The sequence below is a fragment of the Aspergillus saccharolyticus genome (genome assembly GCF_003184585.1).
Source record: "Aspergillus saccharolyticus JOP 1030-1 unplaced genomic scaffold BP01scaffold_1, whole genome shotgun sequence".
NCBI classification, from domain to species: Eukaryota; Fungi; Ascomycota; class Eurotiomycetes; order Eurotiales; family Aspergillaceae; genus Aspergillus; species Aspergillus saccharolyticus.
In genome coordinates this window covers 303,542-329,526 of record NW_020290611.1, presented here as the reverse complement: position 1 = coordinate 329,526, position 25,985 = coordinate 303,542, and the positions used below count along the sequence as shown (strand labels likewise).

The 25,985-nt window shown below is 51.6% G+C and overlaps 8 protein-coding genes across 8 annotated transcripts; all 8 read right to left on the bottom strand.

Moving 5' to 3' along the window:
- Positions 1 to 15: 15 nt before the first annotated feature.
- On the bottom strand, positions 16 to 1,091 carry BP01DRAFT_352216 (GPALPP motifs-containing protein 1). The gene has a single exon (XM_025573895.1). The coding sequence runs from the start codon at positions 901 to 903 to the stop codon at positions 37 to 39; it is 867 nt and encodes a 288-aa protein (XP_025435636.1). The 5' UTR covers positions 904 to 1,091; the 3' UTR covers positions 16 to 36.
- A 269-nt stretch (positions 1,092 to 1,360) lies between these two features.
- On the bottom strand, positions 1,361 to 4,083 carry BP01DRAFT_387814 (aconitate hydratase ACO2). Its single transcript, XM_025577775.1, has 2 exons — positions 3,990 to 4,083; positions 1,361 to 3,921 (listed from the first exon to the last, which is right to left on the bottom strand). Exons 1-2 carry the CDS (start codon positions 4,032 to 4,034, stop codon positions 1,552 to 1,554), a joined length of 2,415 nt encoding a protein of 804 aa, XP_025435635.1. The 5' UTR covers positions 4,035 to 4,083; the 3' UTR covers positions 1,361 to 1,551.
- Positions 4,084 to 4,356: 273 nt separating this feature from the next.
- On the bottom strand, positions 4,357 to 6,808 carry arg2 (acetyl-CoA:L-glutamate N-acetyltransferase). The gene is made up of 3 exons (XM_025573894.1): positions 6,659 to 6,808; positions 6,411 to 6,590; positions 4,357 to 6,339 (listed from the first exon to the last, which is right to left on the bottom strand). The coding sequence occupies exons 1-3, from the start codon at positions 6,710 to 6,712 to the stop codon at positions 4,462 to 4,464; spliced, it is 2,112 nt and encodes a 703-aa protein (XP_025435634.1). The 5' UTR covers positions 6,713 to 6,808; the 3' UTR covers positions 4,357 to 4,461.
- Positions 6,809 to 8,137: 1,329 nt separating this feature from the next.
- Positions 8,138 to 10,447, bottom strand: BP01DRAFT_309514 (DEAD/DEAH box helicase). Its single transcript, XM_025572383.1, has 2 exons — positions 9,950 to 10,447; positions 8,138 to 9,857 (listed from the first exon to the last, which is right to left on the bottom strand). Exons 1-2 carry the CDS (start codon positions 10,297 to 10,299, stop codon positions 8,315 to 8,317), a joined length of 1,893 nt encoding a protein of 630 aa, XP_025435633.1. The 5' UTR covers positions 10,300 to 10,447; the 3' UTR covers positions 8,138 to 8,314.
- Positions 10,448 to 11,069: 622 nt separating this feature from the next.
- On the bottom strand, positions 11,070 to 14,250 carry BP01DRAFT_396330 (putative SNF2 family helicase; the record flags this gene model as incomplete). Its single annotated transcript, XM_025578468.1, has 6 exons — positions 11,070 to 11,417; positions 11,493 to 11,672; positions 11,758 to 12,445; positions 12,530 to 12,537; positions 12,577 to 13,403; positions 13,458 to 14,250. The coding sequence occupies 6 exons, from the start codon at positions 14,248 to 14,250 to the stop codon at positions 11,070 to 11,072; spliced, it is 2,844 nt and encodes a 947-aa protein (XP_025435632.1).
- A 1,893-nt stretch (positions 14,251 to 16,143) lies between these two features.
- On the bottom strand, positions 16,144 to 18,267 carry BP01DRAFT_352211 (FAD-dependent oxidoreductase). Its single transcript, XM_025573893.1, has 2 exons — positions 16,858 to 18,267; positions 16,144 to 16,726 (listed from the first exon to the last, which is right to left on the bottom strand). Exons 1-2 carry the CDS (start codon positions 17,827 to 17,829, stop codon positions 16,373 to 16,375), a joined length of 1,326 nt encoding a protein of 441 aa, XP_025435631.1. The 5' UTR covers positions 17,830 to 18,267; the 3' UTR covers positions 16,144 to 16,372.
- Positions 18,268 to 19,692: 1,425 nt separating this feature from the next.
- BP01DRAFT_396325 (uncharacterized protein) lies at positions 19,693 to 20,450 on the bottom strand. The gene has a single exon (XM_025578467.1). The coding sequence runs from the start codon at positions 20,183 to 20,185 to the stop codon at positions 19,763 to 19,765; it is 423 nt and encodes a 140-aa protein (XP_025435630.1). The 5' UTR covers positions 20,186 to 20,450; the 3' UTR covers positions 19,693 to 19,762.
- A 756-nt stretch (positions 20,451 to 21,206) lies between these two features.
- BP01DRAFT_2876 (putative DUF221 domain protein) lies at positions 21,207 to 24,785 on the bottom strand. Its single transcript, XM_025571503.1, has 5 exons — positions 24,237 to 24,785; positions 23,699 to 24,164; positions 23,010 to 23,627; positions 22,229 to 22,954; positions 21,207 to 22,165 (listed from the first exon to the last, which is right to left on the bottom strand). Exons 1-5 carry the CDS (start codon positions 24,285 to 24,287, stop codon positions 21,327 to 21,329), a joined length of 2,700 nt encoding a protein of 899 aa, XP_025435629.1. The 5' UTR covers positions 24,288 to 24,785; the 3' UTR covers positions 21,207 to 21,326.
- Positions 24,786 to 25,985: the final 1,200 nt, after the last annotated feature.

Genomic DNA, 25,985 nt, shown 5'->3' with positions numbered 1-25,985 from the left:
CCTCACCCCCCACCTCGAGGACAAAACCAGACAAACTCACAGAAACTTCCCACTTGAAAACCGACTCCCAAAATCCGCCGCCTTGCTCATCATCTCTCTTCTCTGCGCATGCGTAATCTTCCCCCCGAGCCCCATATCCTTCTCGCGATCAAACGCCCTCTGACTCGGATCATCCTCCTCCTTTTGGGCACCATTCCGCTTCCTCGTCTCCCGCGCCACCGCATCCTCCCTCCGTTTCTCCTCATTATACCTCTGAATCTTCTCCTGCATCGCCCGGGACGGCTGGTTCTGTCTGGAGGCTCCACCTCCACCACCCCCGCCCGCGTGCGCATCCCTATCGCGTGACGGCGCCTGCACGCCCAACACCTCATCCTGAAGCCGCTTCATTTTCTGCTCCGGGGTCTCCGTCCACGTCACGTCGACGCCTCCACTACCTCCTCCTCCTGCTCCGTGGTTGCCCGCGCGGGGCCCGGACTGGAAGCGGCGGTTTTTGAGGCGTGTGGGATCGATGCGGCTGGTGCGGTCGGAGGGTTCCAGGGGTTCGAGCATCCAGGCGTCTCGTTGGGGTTGTTGGGCTGTTGTTGTGGTTGTTGTTGCAGACGGGGAGGTGGTGGTTAGTGGCGCGTGAATGGGTTGTGTGCTGCCGGCCGGTGGGGGGAGGGTTGGGCCGAAGTCGTCGTCATCATCGGATGAGCTTGCGCTATCACTTTCGTTGTGATCATTGCTGTTGTTTTTGCTGTTGTTGTTGTCTTCGCTGGGAGAATCGGCTTGCGCTGGAGGAAGCGCGGGTCCGATGACTCGGCGGCGTTTGCTGGATGCGTCCTCCGTCTCTGTTGGCGCGGGGCCGGGCCTGGGGCCGACGGATGGGCCGGAGTATTTGCGCTTTTCTGGTTGTTGGTCCATTGTCGTTTGAGCTTGACAGAAGAGGTTGTTGGTGCGAGTCGTGGGTTGTGCACGGCAGGTGGTGGACTTCGTAGTAGGTCGTAGGATTGCAAGTCCTGCTTGCCAGTGGGTCGGAATTGAGCCCAGTCAATATGTGAGGTGAGCGGGGTAAAACTTGCTATGTTAAAGGTGAGTACTATAGAGAGAATGGTTGAAAGTTGGGTTGCGATGAGAAGAGGTCCTGCAAACCAGGCAAAACGTCAGAGCTGATCATGTGATCTTCCCGGCACATCTTATCGATAACCTTAACCGACTTGATTGGGATAAGATACAACCATTGGTCAATGTCTTCTACAGAGGGCACAATTACTACAGTACTCAATTGTACACTACCTACTCAATCATCGATACTACGGAGTACATTTCGTACGCGGTATCACGGGTCAGATTACTTCACTACAGCTTCATCATGATCAATGCAACGAACAATTTTAGTCATAAATTAGATCTAACTCGCTTTTTGTCCCGAAAACTGACCTTGCAACCAAGATACTCAAACAGCCCAAGAACACAAAAGCCCCACGGATATATGTACATAATGAAACAAACAGACAGACAGCATGGCTACTAAGCCTCTGACGCAACAGAGCAGAATCACAGACCAATTATCTATTGCTTGTTGGCCCGCTGCGCCAACAGGTTCAGTGCACTGCCAGCCAGGATGAAGCCGCACTGGTCAGGGCTGAGAGTGTGACGGACAGGGATAACCAGCTGCTCGCCAGAGCGCTTGGTGACGTGCAGCTGAATAGAACCCTGGCCACCGGCCTGAAGGACATCGTACAGGCCCTCGGTGGCAACCTGGTCACAGGCATCGATCTTATCGTAGTCGGCAGGGTTCTCGAAGGTCAAGGGGACAACACCCTGCTTCTTGAGGTTGGTCTCGTGAATACGGGCGAAGCTCTTGGACACGATGATGCGGCCGCCCAGGTAGCGGGGCTGGAGGGCGGCGTGCTCACGAGCACTGCCCTCACCATAGTTCTCCTCGGCAACGACCAGCCACTCGGTGCCCTGGGACTTCCAGTGGGCAGCCAGGTCGGGGATGGAGTATTGCTTGCCGGCCTCATCGTAGGCCACGTTGGTCTCTCCGGTGGCGGCGTTGACGGCGCCGATTAGAGTGTTGGCGGAGATGTTGGGCAGGTGACCCTTGTACTTCAACCACGGACCGGCCGCGGAGATGGTGTCGGTGGTGCACTGGCCCTTGACCTTGTATAAGACCTTCAGACCCGAGAGCTCGCCCTTGGGAAAGGGAGCAAAGGGCTCAAGTAGCGCCAGGCGGTCCGAGGTAGGGGAGACGATCACCTCACACGAGGCGTCGGGCACAGCAGCGGTGGGCTGAAAGTCGGGGTTGCCGTCAGCAAATCCCTGGCCGGGCAAGGCCTGGCCAGTAGGGGGCTGGAAGCGGAACTCCTCGCCGCTGGGGGTCTTGATGCTGTCTGTCATCGGGTTGAAGGTCGTGCTGCCGGAGTAGACCATAGCAGTAACCAACTCGGGGGAGGCCAAGAAGTTCATGGTCCGGCGGTTTCCATCGTTACGACCGGGGAAGTTGCGGTTGTAAGAAGTCAGGATGGCATTGTCCTCGCCCTTAGGGACACCGTCTGTGCGCTTCCACTGGCCAATGCAGGGTCCACATGCGTTCGCCAGCACGGTACCTCCCGCCTGCGAGAAGGTCGACAACGTCTGGTCACGGTCTAACGTAGCCCGAATTTGCTCACTTCCAGGTGTGATGAAGAAATCAGCCTTGGGCTTGAGACCGGCAGCGGTGGCCTGCTTGACCAGGTGCTCAGCACGGGTCATATCCTCGTAGGAGCTGTTGGTGCAGCTACCGATCAGACCAGCTCCCAAGGTCTGGGGCCAGTTCTTCTCACGGACGGTGTCGGCAAAAGCAGACACGGGAACTGAAAGGTCGGGGGTGAAGGGACCGTTGATATGAGGCTCCAATGTGGACAGATCAATGGTAATCAGCTGATCGTATTGCGAATCATTGTCAGCCCGCAGGAGGTTCTGAGGCCCGGAGGCCGCGATCTCGGCAGCGGCCTTGGCTACATCGCCACGGTGAGTAGCCTGGAGGTAAGGAATGTGGTTGGGCGAGAAGGGGAAGACCGAGGTGGTTGCGCCAACCTCAGCACCCATGTTACAGATGGTGGCCATGCCCGTGCAGCTCAGGGTCTCAACACCAGGACCGTGATACTCAATGATGAATCCAGTTCCACCACGAACGGTGAGCTTGCCGGCCAAGTGAAGGATGACGTCCTTGGGGGAAGCCCAGCCGTTCAGCTTGCCCTCGAGGCGCACACCCAAAATGCGAGGCGCCTTCAACTCCCAGGGCGCATCAACCAGAGCGTCAACAGCATCAGCACCACCCACACCGATGGCAATAGCTCCAAGACCACCAGCATTGGGAGTGTGACTGTCCGTACCGAGCATCATCAGACCCGGGGCCGAGTAGTTCTCGAGCACGCTCTGATGGATGATACCAGCACCGGGGGGCCAGAACTCGATACCATACCGCTTGGCAGCGCTCTCCAAGAAATCAAAGACCTCGCTGTTGCCCTGAATCGAAGCGGGCAGATCGACGTCCGCACCACGCTCTCCTACGATCATATGGTCGCAGTGGATACTGGCAGGTACCGCTGTTGAGGGCAAGCCGCAGGACATGAACTGCAGCAGAGCCATCTGGGCGGAGGCGTCTTGCATGGCGACACGATCAGGCTTCAACTTCAAGTTGGCCTTGCCACGGATATCCCGTCCATTGTTGGTGCCGGTCAGCAGCGACTCCTCGGGGTTGTCCAAGTGGGCGTAGAGGATCTTTTCTGCCAATGTGAGAGATCGGGAAGAGCCCAGCACGCGACGGACCTGTTCCAAGTTCCGCAGGATCTTGGGGTAAGGGGGCATGCGCGAGGAGGCCGGGTTTGAGGAGGCCTCGGTGGCCAGACCACGGCGAGCGAACAATCTTTGCGGGGAGAGGCACTTCGGGGCCAACTGGAAAGTGGAGAGAGTGTGTCAGTTCCCATCTCCTGTCAATTTGAAGTCAAGAGCACGCCACATACCCTCTGAGAGGCGGAGGCCCGCTGCCAAACAAGCTGCCGCACCATTGTTCCTGCAGGTGAATACTGTGAAGAACAATTGCACACAGAAGGGAAAAGAAAAGGCAGATAAATAGTGATTGAGGCGAAGGAGTCATTCTTATTCTCGACCTTTAGTCGTCCTTTGATTATCTTTCCCCTGATTGGTTCGCGCCACCGCCGATGCCGGGAGATCGTCTCCAGACCGGTACGATACCGGAGCTGTATTGTCATTTTGGGACCCCCCCCCCCCGGGGAGCAAAATGGGCTTCGAGGAGGGAACCAATCCTCTGAGTCATCGAGCCCCTGGTGTAATGAGTCGTAATTAACCCGCTATACTTCCCAAGTTTGAGTAAAGAGGCTGAAATCCTGACGACAACTTGAAGTCAGGCATATATACTTCCACAAGGATCATCTAGTAGGTCTATAAACACTGTGCAATGCAAGCAGGGGTTAATCAGTCCACCACCCCAATATCATCCGCCCAACTGGGCTGGATGCTGCGACACACTCCTTCGTAATCACGGAATCTCTGTGAATCTTGCACCAATCCGGGCGTTGTCCAGAACATCGTCCAGTTCGTGTCATTCAGCTTCCAGGTTCCCTGCGAGCGCTCAAAGTACCATTTGTTCACCGGGTTGTCCTTGCGGCTGCGCCAGCACACGCCATTCGGAAAACAGGACCGTACCATCGCGTTGAACACAATATCCGCCACTCCTCCCGCGCCTTGACTGCGTTTCAGGACAGCGAACTTATCCAGATAGGGAACCATTCGCGCCTGGCTTGCCTCGCTTCCGTCATCCTCCACCCCGGGAGGTAGCTCCCACGTTAAGATGGCTCCTCCTTCATATTCTCCAGCAATGATGAGTCCAGCCAACCGACCGTTGACACGGTTCAGATAATCCTGTACGTCCAGTTTACGATTGAATGAGTCTTCAATGAGGTGAACCAGGCGCGGAAGATCAATACATGGATCATCCAGTCCCAGCCGTGGGCGGGTTTGTGCGGTCCACACTTGGACTCGTGGATTCGGGATCAGAGTCAGGGGCATACCGCGCTTGACAAACGTCGTATGTAGGCCGGAAGCAGCAAGAGAGGTGGGTCGTCCGTTCATTGCTGCACGCCGGCTGAGAGGCAGAGAAGAGGAGAGAAGGGGCTTATCAGTCAAGAGATTATGAATCAGAGGGTTCCGCTGTCGACGGGTCCCGACCGCGGAAAGATCTGGCGCAAGGCCGTGAGAGGATTGGGCCGAGTCTGCGACCTCGAGTGGAGAGGTTATGATTCCAGAGGAAGCCGCCGGGAGCAATGCAAGGGCGGCTTGGCTCAGTCGTAAATTCTCGAGGTGACCATCTATAGCGGTCGCTTCCAGAGCGGGAATCGACGGGTAACCGGCTTGTTCCAGAGAAGGACTCTTCTCTGCTGACAATGCGGACTGCTGCGCCTGACGCAATTCTTGTTGAATATCACCAAATTCTTGCTCCATGTTGATAAACACGTGGGATGATTGAGGGCCACTGAGAGCCGGAATGCCACCCAGAGGATCTAGGAGAATGACGCGATCCAGGGAAACTTCCGCCTGTAGATCCTTGATCCTCTGGGCTGTAAGCAGCGGATCCTCATCGGGGTCAGGAACTGTCGCTAACCCTGCAAGTTCCTTCGTCAATGCGAGAATGGCGTCGTTGCCGGAGACCGTGACAGCGCGGGGAACTTCTTCCGTGTAGGCCACTGGAGCCGCGATCACGATCTGGCCATCCCGCAGCGGGCCAAGGAGTGCTTTTCGCGAGGAGATCTTCAATGTGGGCGGCTGCCGCGTGGAAATGGACAGCACCGAGTCAATGTGGGCAGCTTTCGAATCTGGCTGAGCATCAACGGCCAAGGACAGGCGATCTGCCTGCTCTGCAGCAATCTTCCGCAACGCATTGAGATCTTCGCCTGGGCCCGGGTCGACCACAACGCAGCATGCCATCCCCAGACGGTTTAGCTGGGACAATGTTTTGGCCACACCATTGATAGTATAGTCATCGAAGAGTTGCGGGGTGGTAATCTTGATTAGTGCCAGATGTAGGCGCTCCGTGATGGTCTGCGGCGGGGGAGTGGGGGTAGTATCATGCATGAAAACCGGCGCCTCGTAGACAGACCTGGAGGCACCGTAGAAAGAACCCAGATTAACTCCAGGCGGTGGAGGTACAGCCGTAGAAGGAATCTTCACCTCTGAGACAAGCGGGTTGGGTGCTGCCTGTTTTGCATTGAGCTGGTGCTGGGCCTTGAGACGAGCTAGGTAGGACTTGGCTTCTCGCTTCGTCGACGCGGAATTAAGCAAGCTAAGAAAGAATTCCTGGGATGGTCAGCTTTCCGGAGGTTTGCGAGTATCTCGCTTTCGAGGCGACTTGAGGGTAAATATCATACCCGATCGAGCAACTTCTCCTTGGCGCGACGGCCCAGTCGCTCATAGCTCCGACTGCTTGACGAGAACTCGGCGCTTTGCTGAACCTGTCGCTCGGTGGTGGAGGAGACATATCGCTTTGTAGAAGGGCACCATGCCGGTGATGTATTAGCGCTGCTGTTTCCAGCAGCAGCATTATTCTGCTGTGGACGGTGAGGGCCGAGTCAGTCCGGGACCTCACATAACTCCTATGAGTGAGTCATTGACGTACCGTGAGTCGCAAGGACTTCGCAGTCCTCAGCCCCGTCAAAGTCCTAGAGCTCATGTTTCATTCCTGACCAAGACCCAAAGCACACGCGCCAGCCAAGAATACATGGAAGAGTTTTTTTTTTTTTGAATCTTTGGAATAAGAGGAGAGGAGTGGGTGGGGGGTGGGAGGAAATAGAAGACCTCGGGTGTTGAGGGGATTGGAAGAGGCAGGCAGCCATTAACGCGGGGAGCTATTGGGCCGGTCGGCGCAGCGCGAAAATGGCAGGGGGAAAAATTTACTAGTGACTGAGAATTGACGCATCGTCCGTTGTCGGACCGGATCGGCTCCGAGACATTTTCAATCTAGATAAGGGCAAGAATCCCCATCAGTGGAGCCTCGCCCATGATTATCTTTCCATGCTCAGCATCTCCTATCAATCGGCCTCTTGGGACACTCGGAGATGTTGAAGCCATTGTCTCCGTACTCACCATGATCTTGAGGAGAGAAGGAAAACATATTGCTCAACCAGTATGAGCAATATGCTCAAGCCACGCACGACACAGGAATGTGCATGAGCGAATCACTCTTGGGCATCGAAAGGATTCTGGTGCAGCTGAAATGATTCAATGCTATTCCGGAGAAGACCAGATCAAGTCCAACCACTCTCAAATTATCAATCAGTAAAGTCTCCACTTTATGGGTCTCTGGGTCTCACTTCTGGCTCGGCAAACGAGATTCCGTTGCTGAAGAATGTAACCTAGTAAGAATCTGGTAAATCTGGTAGTGGTACACGAGTCGTGCCAACTTGTCAACCAAAGCTGTAAGGCTGACTGGTCCTGGTCAAATGGCAACGCGAAGAACCACGTCGTAAGTCTGAGATCGACCCACCACCAGCTGGTACTGTACCTGACCCTAATCGCAGAGGCAGAATGGGGTGTTGAGAAATCAGTGTCTGTTTAACTACACTCCCACTCCGTCTCCACGTGGGGGTAAATCTCACACCGGTCGGCAGTCCTAGCGGAATGAGAAGTGTGGGAACCTATTCCCACTTCAAAGGAACTCATCGTTGGAGCATAGGCAATCGCCTAGAAGTAGCGAGAAGATCTCGGAAGTCGGAGGTCGGGGGTCGGGGCATAACCGCAAAGGGCAAATCTAAACCTCATTCAAGTCTTGACCGACCCATTCTTCGGCTCTTCTCCATTTTTACCGCTCTCTTTTCCAGGTGATAGATGAGCTACACCATATGAATCCCGTTGCACAGAGCACTCCAGGCATTACTTACTACAGGTAGCGGAATGATACCGGTATGCAGGTCGACTCCGAACAACGCTTCCCAGAGAGACTGATCCACGCAATTGTGAGCTGTCGTTTCGATAAGGCTTTTGTCTACGCATGGGGGTGCGCTCGGCACACGTAAGGCCCCTCTTAGTCCTACCTCAGGACAGGTGTACATCATAGTCTAGTATAAGCGAAATCAGTGCCCAAGCACGGGAAAGCGATATTGTACAAGAATGAATTATGTCATCTGGTATCTAGAGCAGAGTTATATGGTAACAGTAAAAACATTTTATACCCCCATGAATAAAAGTACACCTTGACCAACAGCTATAAAGGAACACAATCGGAATCCAAGAAGCCAAATGGGTATTATGCCGAGCATCGTACATATCCAGTCTTCTACCATCTGCGACCGCGCGAGTGCTGATCGTTCCGAGAGCGCTGGTTGTCGCGGGAGCCGAAGTCCCGAGACCCGAAGTCAGAACGGAGACGACCGCGAGAACCAAAATCATCGAAATCACCGCGGGAGCGACCGCTGGGGCCAGGACGATCACGATCGGACATTCTGAAGCGGTCGGGTTGTTGACGACGACCACCTCCTCCGTAGCGAGGCATATCCTTGAGACCTAGGCCGGAAACCGCCAGATTTCTCAACCCCTGAGAAGCATACCTGCCCAGAACAGTGTCCGCGTGCGATGAAAAGGTCTTCACTGCCTCCTCTCTCTCAGCAGGATGAACATCTTGGACTGCGTTCTTGATCTGCTCAATATGCTCGTTTGATTCCTCGTTAACCACATCCTTCGTTGCCGTCTCAAGGGATCTATCGATCTTGAGGGGGAGACCAGCCAATTTGCTTTGCGCGAATCCCTTCTCGTCCCTGTGAATGAAAAGCCATCCCTCACCCTTCTTGTGGGCACGGGCCGTCCGTCCCAAGCGATGGATATAGGTGTCACGGTCACGGGGGGTGCCAATTTGAATGACATGGGTCACGTCAGGGTAGTCCATACCACGCGCAGTGACATCGGAAGAGAAAAGGATACCCTCCTTGGAGGCGCGGAATTGCTGTGATGTGCGAGTTCTCTGGGCTTGGGTCATCTTGGAATGGATTTCCAACATGGGCATGTTACCCAAGGGGTGACCACTACGAAAATCATTGGGAACATTGAGCAGCCTGTCAAAAACCTGGAAGGCCAAGCTAGTCATCTTTGTGGTGTTCAGGTAGCAGATGGCCTTGAAAGGACGGAGCTCAGGATTTTCCATGCGCTTCTCTTGGTAGTGAGCCCGATAGTTCTTCACCATTTCGAGGACGCTAGCGAACGCGTTCTCGTAGCCGTTCATGATGACCGTTCTTTGAGGGACAGACATATGAGTCGGAACTTCATTTTCGTCGATGGTCTTGACGACCTTAAATCCCGGTTTCATGATAGTATTCACCAACCGCATCACATCACGATTCATGGTGGCAGAAAACATCAGAGTCTGGCGATCGACCTTGAGGGGGTCGGGCAGCAAGTCTGCAATTTCCCGAACGTCTTGAGAGAATCCATCGTCCAACAGACGATCGCACTCGTCCAGAACGAAGGCAGACAAGTTGGGAGCACTGATACGGGACGTCTCAGAGGACAGCACGTCAAAAAGACGGCCTGGGGTACCGACAAGGATGTGGCAACCTTCGTTCTGACATTTTCTCAGGTGCATCTGCTTCTGTGTGCCACCAACAGCAGTCTGCACCTGCACGCCAGTTCCAGCCACCAGGCGCGACGCCTCGGTGGCAATCTGCTCTGCCAGCTCACGGGTGGGTGAAATGATAATAGCACGAACATCTTCCGCCCTCATGTTCCTCTTGGCGGCCCGCCCTCTGGGCAGACCTTCAAGAACTTTCTGAACAACAGGAATCAAGAAGGCAAGGGTTTTTCCTGTTCCTGTCTTTGCGAGTCCAAGACTGAGAGAGACACGAAATCAGCTTCTGTCACTTACCAAAGAGAGGAGAGCAGGTGTGGTCAAAACGAAGTAGGAAGCAGGGGAAAAACTCACCAGTCGGAACCATCCAGCGTGTGAGAGATCGTCTGGCTTTGCACTTCGGTCATTGTAGTGATGTTCATTCTGTTGATGTTGCTGAGGAACTGGGGATCGATCTTGCCCAACAACTGGGAGAAACGAGTCAATTCCTCGGACTCAATCGGCTTGACGCCATTCTCAACCTCCTGCGCGGCAGCGATCGAAAAGCGAACGGGCGACGTGTGGAAAGATGATCTGAGACTGTGCGAGATGGGGGTGGCAGAGGGGATGATCCATTGAGCGCGCTGCGACGTCGTCTTCGCGGCAAGGGTCCGAGATGCGCGCAGCGCATGGGACACACCGGCGCGGCGGAAAGCACTCAGCATGACTGTGGTGGACGAGAAAGCGAAGAAAAAGGAACTTGATGTACAAAAGCTCGATTCACAATCGAGAAAGAGAAGGAAAGATGAGGGAAAAGGGAAAAGAGAGAAGGATGCAGAGTGATAGCTGCAGAAGGGGGCGGCCGATGGAAAGATCAACCGGTAGAAACAAATCTTCCCTTTGGGATAAGAAAAAACTAGCGGCAGAAAATCTCGGCCTTGAAAGCGGTGACGCCACCCCGGCAGGGAGGCGGTCATGTGACATGAGATAGATAAAGATGTATATAACCCGATTGGGTAATGTTATTAGCCTCGTCATGTCTTGGAAGCTTCGAGATGTGTAGGATTCCCCAGACATCAAGCTCCTTCAGGTTGGCTTCAACAACACTGTAAGCACTCGTTGGCGAGCTACTTAGAAGCGCTTACTAGTTATCACTTCTTTGTTCTTGATCAGTTACAAGATCGGATCATGCATCTCATGTTCAGAGAGATACTGCACATAAGATGGTTTATTGATACTATGAACAAAAAAATGGTTGATTTTTAGATGCAGCATTTGCAAGCTGTGATCTTGTTATTACTTTGCTGACTAGTAGTACCACTGCATCAGATAAATGATAAAGGGAATCAATAGATAAATGAAACAAAAGACAATGATAGATCATAGCTAAGTCGGAAAATCAGCCATGGTCATGTCGTTATTTTAGTGGATCACAATAGACTTCAAGGATCGCCAAAGAAAACCCTCCATATCTACGTAAGTAGATGGTGAATTATCAGGTTTCAACGGCAGACTGCTCTTCCGAAGCCTCTGCGACTGGCTCCTGAGCATAATCGAGCTTCTTCTTCCCTTGAACTTTGAAAGTCGATGCCGCTTTTGACTTCTTACTTTTGCGGGTCAATCTGAAGGCGCCATTAGGTTCTACCTTGACGTCCGCGAACATCCGCATTAGCGACTCCATCGTGTCGCGGTCTTTCAAGATATCATCTCCGATGATCTTCTCGATAGTTGCCTTTTTATTAAGTTGGAGCGCGAGAAGATACTCGTCGATTGTCTCATCGACGATAAGTTTGATATATGTCACCTCCTGCGTTTGCCCGATGCGCCACAACCGGCAGAAAGCCTGGTTGTAGGTGAAAAAGGGTTAGCAAGTCTGTCTTTGTTACAGAAATAATCAACCCACAGCGTATACACATACCTGGTCCTGCATCGCGTCATTCCACCACAGGTCGACGAGAATGCATTTGTTCGCTGCGGTCAAGTCCAATCCTATACCACCAGCCTTGAGACTCGCCAGTAAGATGTTTGTGTCGCCCTCCTTGTCGCTAAACACCTTTATGCTTTCTTCCCGCGAGGCAAGATTCATCTTGCCGGTCAACTACATCTTCTTAGTATTCGTTTTGTCCGTATTTCTAAAGGGGAAGAAAGGAAGAGAGGCAAGATCAAGTTATGAATCTTCTTACCCAAACTACCGGCCAGCCCTCCTTCTGGCACATCGCATCCATAATGCGAACGAAGTCGAGGAATTGAGTAAAGATGACGATTTTGTTGTTTGGCGAATCTGCTAGCCATTGTGCGACCATTTCCCGGATCTGCATCAATTTCGCAGATGGCATTTGACCTGCGCATGCTTGAATCCAGTCGGTTTGCTCGTCCGCATCTGGCTCGGTCACCGGTTCCTCGCTCGAATTCCCGAGGGTCGCTCGACAAAATGAGCCCCATTTCCCACCTGTCCGCCTCCTCTTTGTCCTCTGCGTCGTTTGTCGCAAGTTTTGCGCTGTTTGTGTCTGCGTGAGCTCGATGTCCTCGACCGCGTCACAGTAGGCAGCTTCATTGATGGGCTCTTGACAGGTGCAGCACGCTGGTTTCCCTCCAGCTGTATCCGCATTGACAGAGAGATAACTGTAGCATTCCTCGCAGTAGAGATGATGGCATGACGTGATGATCGGGTAGACTGGAACAGACTTGCATTGCGGGCAACTATTTCTCTCGAGGCGTTCATCCCATTGCTCGCGGTCGTGGAGATGGGCCATAAACTCGTAATAGCCCTTCATCAGTCTCTCTTTGTCTCCTTGAAGGATTGTAGAATGAACAAGATGCTCTTTGAGTTCATCGCAGATGACGGTGGGGTTCTTGCGAATGGCGATCAGCCTTTGGACTATCAAGGACGTGGGGTCTTGCGCAGCTCCTCCATGGGACATTCTAGAGAGCTTCGCCATGAGAGTTCCTTCCGACAGCAGTTCCTTGATAATATCATGGGCAGTCAGAAGATGGCTGCAGACCATGCGGAGTTTAAGTATCATGGTCAAGAAGCATCTGTACTGAGCCAGAACGGGATGCTTATGTTCCGCAAGTTTGTTAATGTTGTCCATGAACAGGTCCTGAATAGCATCGTAGAGTTCGCGCTCAGCATCACAGAATTGAACTCTTATCTCGTCATCATGAACATCCGGCAGCTTGACGATAGGAAATGAGAGAATTCGGCTAGCATGAGTCCGGCGAAACATGAACGATCGCATCCGATTGACCAAGCGCATATTGGCAACGTCGTCTTGGCAGTAATCCCTGATAAATCTCTCATGATCCTTCACACCCGGTACGCCTAGAAATTCGAATTGAGGAAATAGATCATCGAGATAGTTGATTATAGGCGTGCCGGTCAAAATCCATCGGTAAGTTCCGATCAAAGCACAAACGGCCCTTGAGACGGCTGACGCAGGGTTTTTGATAACGTGCCCTTCATCAAGTATGATGCGGAGAAACTTGATTCTGTGGAGAGGGCCGCGATTCTCTTCGTAGATTTCATCCCACCTTGTACTCACTTCTGCTTCAGTGCCGAGCGGTGTCGATGATTTGGAGCAAACCGGATATGACCTCCTGACCTCGTCGTACGTGGTGATAATGACACTGAATGACTGAAGGCTTTCCGCAATGTCCAGTGTATCCATTCTGTGTCCAGCCCTGTAAGTGGCGATCTCGCCCAGTTTGATACCATCGCAGTGCTTGATGATTTGACTCTTCCAATGAGATACCAATTGCGATGGCACGACAATCAATGTCGTCCTGACAGGGTCTTCCGGATCCGACGGCCTCCCGTCCACAATATTCGCTAGCCTCTTGTTAGCACAGCATATACGTATAAGAAATGATATACTTTACTCACCCAATGCTTGAATTGTCTTTCCCAACCCCATGAAGTCGCTCAGAAAGCCCCCGTAGGGTGGAATGCATGCATTCTCTCGATCACGCATAAACGCTGCTCCTAGAAGCTGATAGTGGTATAAGCTTGTCTTCATACCTGGGATACGATATCCACCTGTACCATCCTTCGTAGCAGTCTTTGAAAACTTTCTGCTGGCATCGAGGATTTTGTTATGATCTGACCGTGCTTCGGCAAGACCTTCCGCAGGGATACTACCGATCATCCGCCTGAAAGCCTTCTCTTTGTTTCTCTCGCCGGTTTCGGGCATAGCTTTCGCTGCAGCACTGGCGTGTGCGTCTTCGATGACGTTGGGAGCCAAAAGTTCCTTGAGAAACTCTTCATTTCCTTGAATCTTCTTCCTCGCCTTTTTGCGGGCTGGTGTCTCCAGCATCTCAAGACTAGTTGCGGTGTTTTCGCCTTTCCGTTTTCTGGTCTTTCCTTGGGCCTTATGGCCTGCCTGTTTGAGAGCAGCCTGAAGACCATAACTCTTACTCTTGCGCTTCTCTTCAGCTGAAAACCTATTCTTTCTGGCTCTTGTGCCTCGCAACCGTCGACCCCGGTTGTTCGCCTCGAGAGTGCTCTCCGGGATTCCCAGTGTGCTTGTCGCCGCTTGCGCTCTGGCCTTGACAGGCACTTGCTCGTCAGAGACGCTTTTTTGGTCCTCGTCGCTGGAACTACTCGCTCCATTCCCAGCTTCACGTGCTTCACGTGCTTTCCTCGCAGTAACTCGCCTCACACGTTTTTCTTCATCCATCTCAGCAGCTTCAAAGCGAATCTTGTCTGCCAAAGAAGGATTCGCGATACTCTCAAAATGACGCTTTGCGGCCTCGAACCTATATCTGTAGTTAGCCTAGACCTGCTTGTTGGGGAAAGACGACAACGAGAGTATATGGATGTCGCTCACTTTGCGTTCGAAAGATCCTCTTTGGCTATTGCATCAAGCTCCTCATCTAGTAGCTCAGTCTCGTGAGTTTCAGTACTCAGATCAATAAACTGAGGTTGGGCATCATCCGATACAAAGAACGAGGAAGAGACGACAGATATATCATCCAGTACTACATGAGGGTTGTTCTCATCTCCAATGTCGTCTGCAGAGGTATCGTTGCTAGCCCCGCTGGGCTCTGCCATGTTGTGTCCTGCGTCTCCATAACACTTAGTAGTGTCCAACTCATATACCGTGTCCAGAAGCCGAAGCAAAGCTTCGGTTTCTGTATCTTGTAGCTGCCCCACTGTATTCTGGTCCAGAGCTGAACTAGTTGTGGGCGCCGTCTGCATATCCGCAGCTTGGGAGAACAAAGGCTCCTTTAAAGCCATGAAACTCTGAGCCAAAGGTGAGCTCTTTTTTTCGGCATATGACATCTGCCCATCAATTAGTAGTGGGGAGAACGAAGGTTCGCTTGAATTTGTGATTTGGACTCTTGAATTATCTCCAGACATGTTTGGCGGAGTAGAAGGATGCAGTCCAGGAGAAGGGGGAGTAGAAGTAGCCATTGCTCAAAAAGGAAGAGTAGAAGAAGGAATAGTAAAGCAGGAAGAACAGAGGAAGAAAGAACGGAAGAAGGAAGAGTAGAGGAAGGAAGAGTAGAGACAGGAAGAGTAGAGAAAGAAAGAGTAGAAGAGACGATAGAAACAGTAGGCGGAGTAGTAGAAGGTAGTGTAGTAGAATAACAAAAGAGGTAGTTAGTATACCAAGAAGAAAGAGTAGTAGGGAAAGTAGAGGATAGTAGAGTGGTAAAAGAGTAGAAGAGAAAGTAGATGGAGTCAGTATGATTTAAAGAGGAGTGGAAATACTCAGTGTGTCAGAAGGAAGAGTAGAAGGGGGGAACGTATGAGATGGTAAATTGGAAGAAGGCAGAGTAGAAATGAGACTAGAAGCAGTCAGTATAAGGGCAGGAGTAGAAGTAGTCAGTATAAGAAGGGGAAGGGAAAGAGTGCAGAGTAGACGAAGGTAGAGTAGATATAGGTAGTTAGTGTAGGAAAGGAAAGAGTGGAAGACGGCAGGGTAGATATAGGTGGTCAATGTAGGGGAGAAAATAGTAGTTGAAAAGAGTGTATAAGAGGGTAGAATAGGTATAGGTAGTTGCTGTAGAAGAGAGAGCAAGACTGGGAGAAAGATACGAGTAGAAGAAGATAAAGTGGAAACAGATAGAGTAGGCAAAGGTACGATAGTTAGTATAGAAGAATAAATAAGATGAGAAGAGAGAGTAGTGGAAGATAGAGTACCTTAGACAAAAAATACTTAGTATAAAAGATTGAAGTGATGAGAAAAGAAAGAGCAAGAGAAGGATGAGTAAGAGAAGAGAGAGGTTGGAGAAGGGAGATTAGATAAACATAGCTGATGTAGCTGAGGAAAGAGTGAGAGAAAAGAGTATGGGAGAGGACAGGCTGAGTAGATAAAGATAGTTGATATATGAGGGCAAATAGTGAGAGAAGACATAGGAAGAGTGGTAGGGGAGTATAGTAGGCAAAGGTACTAGGTATAGAAGAAGAAATGGTAAGAGAAGAAAGAGAGAAAGAAGGCTGAGCTGAACTGTAACCTTGTGCTAATTCCTGGCCCTCTGGTGTACTGTAATGGCTTCAGATGTTGGTGGTACGTATCTGTTTTGTAGCTCTGAGTGTGATTTGACTTGATTAATCGAATAAGTCTATTAGATAGAGTCTGTCTTCGAAACTCCTTAAATCCCGGGATCATACCAGATGTTGAGTATGATAAAAATGGAACAATGCATCCTTCTATGATATATATGAGACTCCATGACTCCTCTCTGAAGACTCTGAGCTCAGAGACCAGGTATAATGCTGAGTGAAGAGCAAAAACGACCAGAACACATCCAACACGGCCCATCATGAGATGAAGCGACAGAGGTCTACGGCATCTAAGACTCAATCTCCCCCTGAAACTCCCTCGTCAGCGAGTACACCGATAAATCCGAAAAGCTCTGATGGGTCGCCACAGTTCCACGCGGCGCCGAGGAGGTCGCTGACGAAACATGTACAGGCGACATGAGATCCCGGACATGACCCGGGAAGAGCCCCTTGTCGAGGTCGCTCTGCCACAATCTGCGCGAGGCGTCGAAGGCCTTGTCCACTAGGACTCTGCGGGCGGCTTCGTATTCCTGAAAGAGATTTGACAGGGGGCAGCCGCTGTCATCGCGGTGCTGGGCGAGTATTTGGGTCAGGATGAGGGCGTCTTCGATGGCGTAGGCGGCTGACTCGTCACGAGGAGGCATCTTTTCAATGCCACTTCCCCTCCCCCAAGAGAGAGGGGAAGAAATGGCGAAGGTTAGTTTGATTTGAGTGACTGGAAAAAGGTCCGGTAGGATGAGGAGAGAGAGAAAGAAAGGAGAGAAGTAAGACATACCGCATGTGCTGCATCTCCCAGCAGGAGAACTCGCCCTTTGTACCATTTCCCGCGCTGGCGTACTTGATACACCGGGTACAGCGCCCAGTCCTCGATACGGTCGACCAGCTCCCGGATGCTGGGTAAGGTGGATTTGCCAAATTGCGTGCGTATTAGGTACCGGATGGACATCTTCATGCTCGCTTCGGATTGCGGGGTGTTGTTCGAAGCGGCCTGATATCGTTCGATGAGATGCTCGTTGACGCGAAGGATTGCCGCAGCGAAGATCCTCTCTCGTGCCGGGTCACAGTAGCTGGTGAGCAGCGAGCTATGACGGGTGAAATGCACCGCTGTCTGGTCGAAGTGCATGGGCAGGGTGAATTCCTGGGCATCGACCATACTCTGAATGAAGGAGATCCCCGAATACTCTGATCGATTGCCCGGGTCGACAATTTTTGTGCGCGTGATGGAATGTACCCCGTCACAGCCGAGAAGTAGATCCCCGGTGGCCACAGTCCCATTCTCGAACTGGAGCGTGGCGCTGTCATCGGTGGTGCTGCCGCCCACCACTTTCGCATCATAAAAGACAGACACATTTGGGAGATCGCGGATAACAGCCAACATGGCGCGCGACAGCGCACTGCGCATCACTCGACGGCCCTTGTACCCTCCGTATCCACGCCCGTTCTCGTCAGTGAACCGTAGGGGGCCCAGGCGACGGCCGGACCGTAACGAAAAGAGCTCAATGATGTCGACCTCAATTCCCGCATCGTTTCCCATCCGATTCAGCTCCGACAGAACCCCCAACTGATGAAGGTACTTCTGCGCGATGGGGGTCAAACTGATAGCGCCCCCTGAGGCGGAAGGACCCGCTGCCCCTTCGAATACGGATATCTTCAGATCGGGAATCGAGGAGCCCAGCTCCTTCGACAGTGAAATAGCGCAAGCGAGACCGGCAATGCCAGCGCCAGCAATGAGGATGTTACGGGGCATCTCGATTGATGGCAACATGAGTCCAGCGACAAACGATCGTTCGAGTATAGCACCTAAAAACCTTGGTGATTGCCCCCTGGCCCTGTGTGAGGTCACGTACTTTTCGAGGAAGAGGAACAACAGGGATATGACGGATGACGACACTCAATCCATCGTTCGCAGGCCGGAATGGTCGGGGGCGGAGAAAGGAGGGAGGTTCTCGCCAGTAATCGTCAGGATTTCTTGCTGATGGGGGGAAATTGATGCTATCAAGACTAGTATCTATCGTATCGATAAGGGCACACGCACTGACGCCAGCCACAATATGGGGGGGGGGAAAGAGTTCGTTGAGTCAGTCAAATCCGCTGTTCCGGGAGTTGGCAATCTGACAGGTGGAAACTGGGAACGACAGCCGAAACAAGGCAGAGGGAGAGAGAAAAAAGAAAAAAAAAAAAATTTAATCGCACACTGACACTGACACACTGACACAACTGACACACTCACACTGTTCTAGCAGTAATTGGGCCAGACCCCAGTGGCTACCGTAGACTTGCAACCAAACCTACTACTACTGCTCAGTTGTTGGTAACCGTAAGTACAACTTGTAGTTCCTTTACTGAAATGTTTTGCTGCAACGACAGTCCCGTCTGCTTGCCGTATACGGGTGCCGCTGCTTCTATATGGCATCACGTGACTGCTCCTTCTGGGCTTCTGCACACTCACTGATTACTCACTAAATATGTACCAAGTGGTTAGTTACTCCGACAACTTCCAAACTGCGATAGAGGGCTTACTAGGTAATTCTAGAGTTTATAAAACAGTTTCTACTTTAACTATAAATAGCTTCTATATAACTAGTATCAGGTCTCTAAACTATATACTAACTAAAATTGTAACACTATACCTGCGGGTAGCCATCCCTAGCCTGGCCTTTCAACACTGATTAACTGGTTATTCATTCTGGGGATATAGATCATTCTGATATAACCCTCCTTTCTCCTGATCTTATATATAGGACTGTACTAAATTCTCAAGAATTCAACATTCTTAAGAATTGATCTTAGAATAAAAGTAGATAACTACTACTTTTATCTTATCTAAGCTATAGTCAATTAATTTATCAAAGTAGATAGTAACAATTTCTATACTGCCGCGGTCAACGGATTCTTCCGCACCGTACGCGCCGAAGAGGGCGTCCGGCTCGTTAATCTGGACGTCGAGCACCCTGCAGGCGATGCGACGGGCCCCGCCATTGTCTCGTGTCTGGACGGACATCACGAGGTGGAAGTGTACGGCGCGGGTCTCAACTACAAGGACATAGTTGTCACCATGGTGGAGATTGGCAAGAAGGGCATTCCTGAACCGCAACAGCCTGGCCATGGAGGCGTTTGACCGCAACATCTCCCTGCGTGCCGTGAACATGTCCCACCAGCGGGCCCCAGACGATTTGATCGCGAGCGATTTCAACGCCGGATTTGCGAGTTTAAGCCATCCAGAAGTCTTCTAATACTGATAGATCACCCTAGTAAGAAGATGATGTAGAGGTTCTATCTCAAAGTGTCAAGCACGTGGAGGATGGTGGCTGATGGTGGATGAGGAAGTAGCAAAGGCCACCGAGGTCAGCGGTGGGCAACACCAAGACTTGAGTTATCGAGATTCCTTAGGACGGCTTCACTTCAGAAGCCATTGCATCTCTTGATTTTTTCTCCTTGGTACTCCGTGCTTGGACTGGTAGCCCCCGCCGAGGTGGGAAAGAGAGGAAGCACACGCACACAGTATCCCACCATGTTGAGAGAAGACTGACATTGTCCTTATTTCGGATGATATGCATTTACACATAGTCAAAGTCTGCCCGACTCTATCTAGTAGGGCCTTTCAACAAGCTTCCATTATATTACTAAAACTCAACCCATACAACCCATCAAGAATACCGCAAAAGCAGGATCAAGCAGCCTTATTCTTCCAGTTGATTCTCCTTCTTCTTCCTAACCTCCATTTCCGCAATTTCACGCTTATCAAGAATGCAAATGACATCCAGGACATCGGCACGCCCATCGTCCTTGCTCGTGCCGCGATAGAAGGCCACGGCCTTGAAGTATTCTTCCGGGTTCGACACTCGGTATGACAGGGCATTCTCCTTGATCACCTCGAGGACGGTCATACCACCAGAGCCACCAACGATGCCGTTTTCCACATCTCCGCCGATGTGATATCGCGCCCACACCGCATCCCCGTACCGCCCATCGCGGATGGCATCGAGATATAAAGGAGCCCACGGGTCATTGGCCGCAACGAGACGACCTTCTTGGATATCACGGATGGAATAATCCAGGCAGAGCTGCTCTGGCAGCTTATCTTCTGGGATTGGTGAACCCATAGCTCCTATCAATCATGTCAGCTCATCTTCAAAGGGGACTAAGAAGGCGTGTATAGGTTGCTGCTGCTGTTACCTCTAGACCTGGTACAGCATATACGACAGGAAGGGAAATTGGGATCTGAATGACGGTGTGAGTTGGGACTAGGGAAAGTCGTGGAAGAGTCCGCCGTGGAGAGGGTGGGGTTAACGCCCAACCGACCGCTCTTTTTATGTTTAGTTGGTTGGTTTATCTTGTACTCACATCCCGCTGCTAGGTAGGTAGGGTATGGAGGGAAAAGTTCTCTTGAACCGTGGATTTAATTGATAAAGAAGGGTTACTAACTGACATGCTTGTTAATTTGTGGGAAATTAGGTGTGAGATGAAGGAGAAGGGAGCATGGGTGATGAGCGATGGGTTGGAATGACGGGCAGGACAGGGTAAGCTCGGAATTAGTGCCGGTCAAAAATGCCAAAGATGACTTAGTACTAGTTATTTGATGCGTCAAGATAAGGAGAGAGGTCGGTAACCTTTGGGGATCTCTAGCCACCACGGCATTTCCATCTTCGACCTCCGGACAGATCCAGGCGAACAGGCTTCGTTGTCGACGCTGGGTTTGTGAATAGAGCAAGTTTTCAGGAGAGACATGCTTGACAGCCAAGTACTGGTTTGATGTCCTGTTCGGTTAGCGTTTGTGAAGAGCAAATGCAAGATTATGGTAAAGAAGATAGAGGAAGATGGTTAAAAAGAAGAGTAAGAGAAGCTAGGGTGCGGTGGAAGAAGAGACAGTGGAAGGGTCGAGCGAAGGAAGGAACTCATTGATGCATAACGACCAAGGGCACACATCTATTCCGGCTTCGTTGCAATACAACAGATGAGCATCTGCCTCCATAGTGGAGGTAGGCCACATCTTCACTGATATCATGAATTCATTGAGAAACTTATTTCACAGTAAGACACAGACAACTCATTTATATTACCATTATTCCAGCCATATTAACGCGGGTATCACAGAAAGGGTTACAGGAACCCACTTCTACCATTCCATGGGTATCAATTATTAGGCCAACTTGACTCCAACAGCTCGTCGAGAGGCTTAACTCCCGATTGTAAATCGGTGGGAGCCGGTCTTCGCCCCACAGCACACGTTCTGTGCGAAGTCCTTTAGTAGTAGATCTTCTCCGTGTAAACTGGAGGAGTGCCCTTCTCCGTGTTCCATTGGATGTGGTTCTTCTCATCCAGCCAAGCATCTTCATCAGTAATCTCGATGACCTTCGAGGTGTGTCGGACCTCCTGGCGACTGACCCCCAACTCGTCACGGGGAATCCAGAGAAGAGGGGGCCGGGCCCCAATTGAAGGATGGAAATAGGCATTTTCTTCGACTACCGGATCATAGCTGGTGGTTTCATTGGTCGGAACGAGACGACGGAGCTGCGCGTAGCCGCTGTACTTGTCGGGCCAGAGATAACGCACCAGAAAGTTGGCCTTAGGTTCTTGCGGAGTCGCAGGAGCAGTTAAGCCCTTCTCGGCAGAGTCAACGTTGGCCACACTACTGTTGCGACCGGCATCTGCAGAGGCACCAGCAGGAGCCTTGTCATCGTAAGGCTCATGAGCAGAAGAGCTCAACCTGGCCTCGTCCGCGAGAAGAGCCTCCTCTTCAGCCTCAAGATTCTTGGGAAGATAGTTGATGAGAGGTTCCAACGCACTGTTGAGGGAGACATGGTACAGGACAGTGAATATGAGGAAGATAATCATGAGGATCAGGGGGCCAAGAGCAATTCTGTTGGCGGCGGTACCGATTGCAAAAAGACCGATGAGGCAAACCATGAGGATATAGCAGCCAACGGTGAGATGTTGCAAAGCCCGGTAGAAGTTTTTGCCCTGCGTGTCGATGTTGGCGTTTGACACGAACAGCATGTTGTACCGGTAGGCAAAGTAGAAGAGATAGAGCCCAATGGTGGCGAAGCCAAGAACAAGAGGTGCAATGCAAGAGTAGATGATAGCTGTCATACAACCACGCGTCAGTGAAATCGTCTCAGCCACTGAGGGGTTTAAAGTGCACTTACCAATAACAGCCAAGAGAGTGAAAACCGGGTATACAGTACCCCAGCCCAATCCGGCCAAAGAGGACCAGCGCTTGTACATCTTGCGAGGGGTGTTATCCAAGAGCCGGCCAAGGATCTTGCCAACGATCAAACCCGAGATCTGCAACAGGGCACCGGCGCTGAAGGACAAGCCCTGCAAAATAATATATGAGATATAAAAGTTGGATGCTAGCGGGATGTTATTGGCCAACAAGGATGCAGCGCTGCTGGGCTCATTGATAATCTTGGTGACGACGGCCGAGGCGGATGACGCAAGGGTGACCACCAGGAACACCTGTACAACCTGGAATGCAAAGTAGAAATTCTGGGTGGTCAACTCCACAGCGGCCAAACTGGGAGCACCACCGAGCTTGGCCATCAGGCGAAGGATGATGGGAACGAGCGCCATGAGAACGGACATCAACACAGTAGGCAGCAGGGAGGTGATAACACCCTTGATCCAGCTCGGGACATCATTGATGAACCGCAAGAAATGAACCTTGTCCGTGAGGTAGTTAATGTTGGAGATCGAACCAACAAAAGCGGTAGGGATAGCCCAGAAGATAATCATAGCACAGACAAAAGCGACGGTCGCGGAATACCGCATGATACGCTCCCACCACTTGATGCGCAAATTCGACCAGATGACTTGTGTCGGATCGAGACCAATGTACCGGGGTGTCATATGTAAGGGGAGATTGTGGGCCACTGCATGAACGTTAGCATCCGGACAACAATGCTAAAGCAGAAGGAATATGCCTACCAGACTGGAACGCGGCCTGAGCATCTGCCTGAGCGTGAAACTCGACGAACACCGAAGAAACCAATTTGGCATCACCCGCACGGTGCTTGGCTTGGAGCTCCTCAATCTCGGGCGTGAGACGCTCAATCTCTGCTCTTGCCCAGTTGATAGTATCCACTTTCTTGCCAATCAGAAGCTTAAGCCGGTGCGTTGGACGGTCAGAAGGCTTAACCCAGCGAGCAGCAACAGAACCCGACTCTCCATCCGATTCGTCGCCCGCAGCATCTCCAGAGATAGGGCCATCTTCCACGTGTCCTTGTTTCTTTAACGCCTTAAGACGGGCAGCATTCGCCAATTTGATGAGTTTCGTCTCCGCGCCCTCAAGTTTCATTGCCGCGTCGTCTCGCGCAGAAACCTTTTCTTCCAATTCACTAGTATCTGTCGCCAACCAAACATTCTTGACCTTTTCGACGCCGAACATCCGACGAATCTTGTCGCGATCCAAGTAGTCTTCAGTGACTGCAGAGAAAAGCACGGTACGCGAAGACAGACGACTGGCATGAGCAGGAGAAAGAGCATAAGCCTGGCGCAAATTGATATAGAAAAGACTTTCGCGGGTGATCGTGAAGAACACAAAGCCTAAAATAACATGGTGTTAGAATCGACCTCTTGACGGACAGTTGTCCGGCGCAGGTTCGTATCAATCTCACCAATAAAAATCCAGGCGACAAAGCAATGCGCGAAGTAACGCGCATAGTTATTATCAGCAACGTTCGACATGCTCAGGAGATCCAGCTGCTGATTTCCAGCGCCGCCGGTTCCATTGATCGGGAGCAAAATGGGGAACGTGATACAAGCACCCACGAAGCAGATCATAGAAACGGTCTTCAGGAAGCGGAGTAAGAGGTACGCATCCATCGAGTGGTGCTGCAGAACATATTCGTCGGGTATGTGGTACATGTGCAGGATCCAGTTCCATAGGCCGGTGGGTGACGCAGGTGTCCGTTCGGAAGGGCGCAAGACTCCAACATAGGTTCGCGGCATGTACATTCGACGCTCACTGCGACGCAGGAAGATGAAGACAGAGACCATGACGACAGCCACCACCAGAGATGGGACCAAGGTGGTGACCAGACCTGAAGCCGAATTGGAGGTATCTTGAGGATTATCGGTGCTCTAGAAGCAAGTTAACCACATCCCACTCCATTGAAGTAATGCGCATATATCGCGCGGCTCAAGGAAACATACACGTCCGCCCAGATGACGGAGGCCTAAAAGGCCTACATCAGTTATGACCATGATGCCCCCTATTGAGCGCAGCGGGGCGATCGCAAGCACCCGAAAGTCGAGGGCCGCGTGTACTAAGGGTTGCAGTAGACTAATCCAGGGTCTTCCTTGACCTTAAGAATTGACGCGATCGCAGATGGAGGTGGATCGCAAATTGAGATGGGGAGAAATCCAGGAAAGAGATGAGGGAAGAAGGAAGATTGTGGGAGGGGAGGGCCAACACAGAAGGTATTTGTTTGAGGAGTGAACAAAGTCAAATGAATAGACTCAAGGAACCCGAAGCTTAGCGATAGGGGGAGCCACTTTCAACACACGCTTTTTCGCTCTGAATTTTCTGCTTTCCCCGCTCAAGTCTGATGATTAAAGTTTTTCTGTTAGGGAAAAAAAAGCAATAATAGAAGAAGCTGTCTGTAGCCGGTTCAACGCATTCCAATTGGTTCTTCAGGAATGAAGAAAGATACTCATTTCTTTGCGAAGAAGATTCGGTACCGCCGACCGTAGCGATCTTTAGTAGTCTTGGGCACCTCGTACTCGGAGAAGGCGACGGGCTCGGTGGGCTTGAAAGTGAAAAGAGATGATCGTGAAGCTACTCAAAGCACAAACTAGACCATCTTTAGCAGGCCCTGGGAAGGTCTCTCTCCACCGAGTGGCCACAGACGAGTGAGAAGCGTAACCAGCGATCAAGCAGACATGGATCACAGAGAGTCAATGACGCTGCCCGTCGGGGATTCCTAGGGGAATTTGGCTTTGGATCGTGAGCAAAACTAGTGACGAATGCCGATCATCTCCAGGCTTTCAGCCCGGTCAGCCACCCCTCGTCATAATGAGATTAAGCCAAGAGCGAGGTGAAGAACCATCCGATATTGAATCACGATGTGATGCGCGTCGTATTGCAAGGGCAATTATTCTTCTCTGGTTGCGTTGCACCCAACACTGCGGCTTCCCATCTCTGTCCAGGCCCAGGCTGCAGAACACTGCAAACAAACTGAACGGCCCCTTTCTCACTAAACTACCTAGCTCTGTCACAAGAAAAAGAATCCCGAGGCAAGTGGGCGGATGAGTTGTTCAATAGATCGCCCCTAGCGTGTGGTCTGGTGCGGTGTTGGCCTGTTAGCCTGTCTAGACTAACCTCTTCTCGTGGAGTTTGTTGGGTTCGATTGAACTTAGGCGCGAGAGCACAGTAAATTAAGGTAGACCAGGAAGTTAGCAGCTCAAACGAAGCACCCAAAAAAGAAGCTGGGAAATTGGACGGAGGGGAAAGAGGGGAGGGGGTGGGGGGGGGGGAAGAGCCACAGCACCGCATGGCGCATGGTTGAGGAGGAGATGGACCGAATGGAGCCTTGGGGGCAGCCCATCTTCAACTTTGGGTCATGAATTCCGATCGCTGGGCCGGCGGTTTGCGAGCTGGACTCGATGCGGTATCCAGGCCCCCTGGACCGGACCTTCCACAGACTAGTCACGGGTCTCCGTAGTTGCTGCCCACTTGCACCGCCCCGATGTTGTTGATGTGGCTGATGGTAACTGGTGAGCCACACAACACGTCGTCCATTGTTGAAGATAAGGTGAATGACGTTGGCCAGTCAGCCAATGCAGAAGATACCACAGTGACGGATTTGTCCGTCAACTCAATCCACCTCATCCCGCTCACAGAGCGCGTATTGCAACTTGCAGAAGTCAATCCGGAGCGAGTGGCTGGAAGGGGCTATTTTA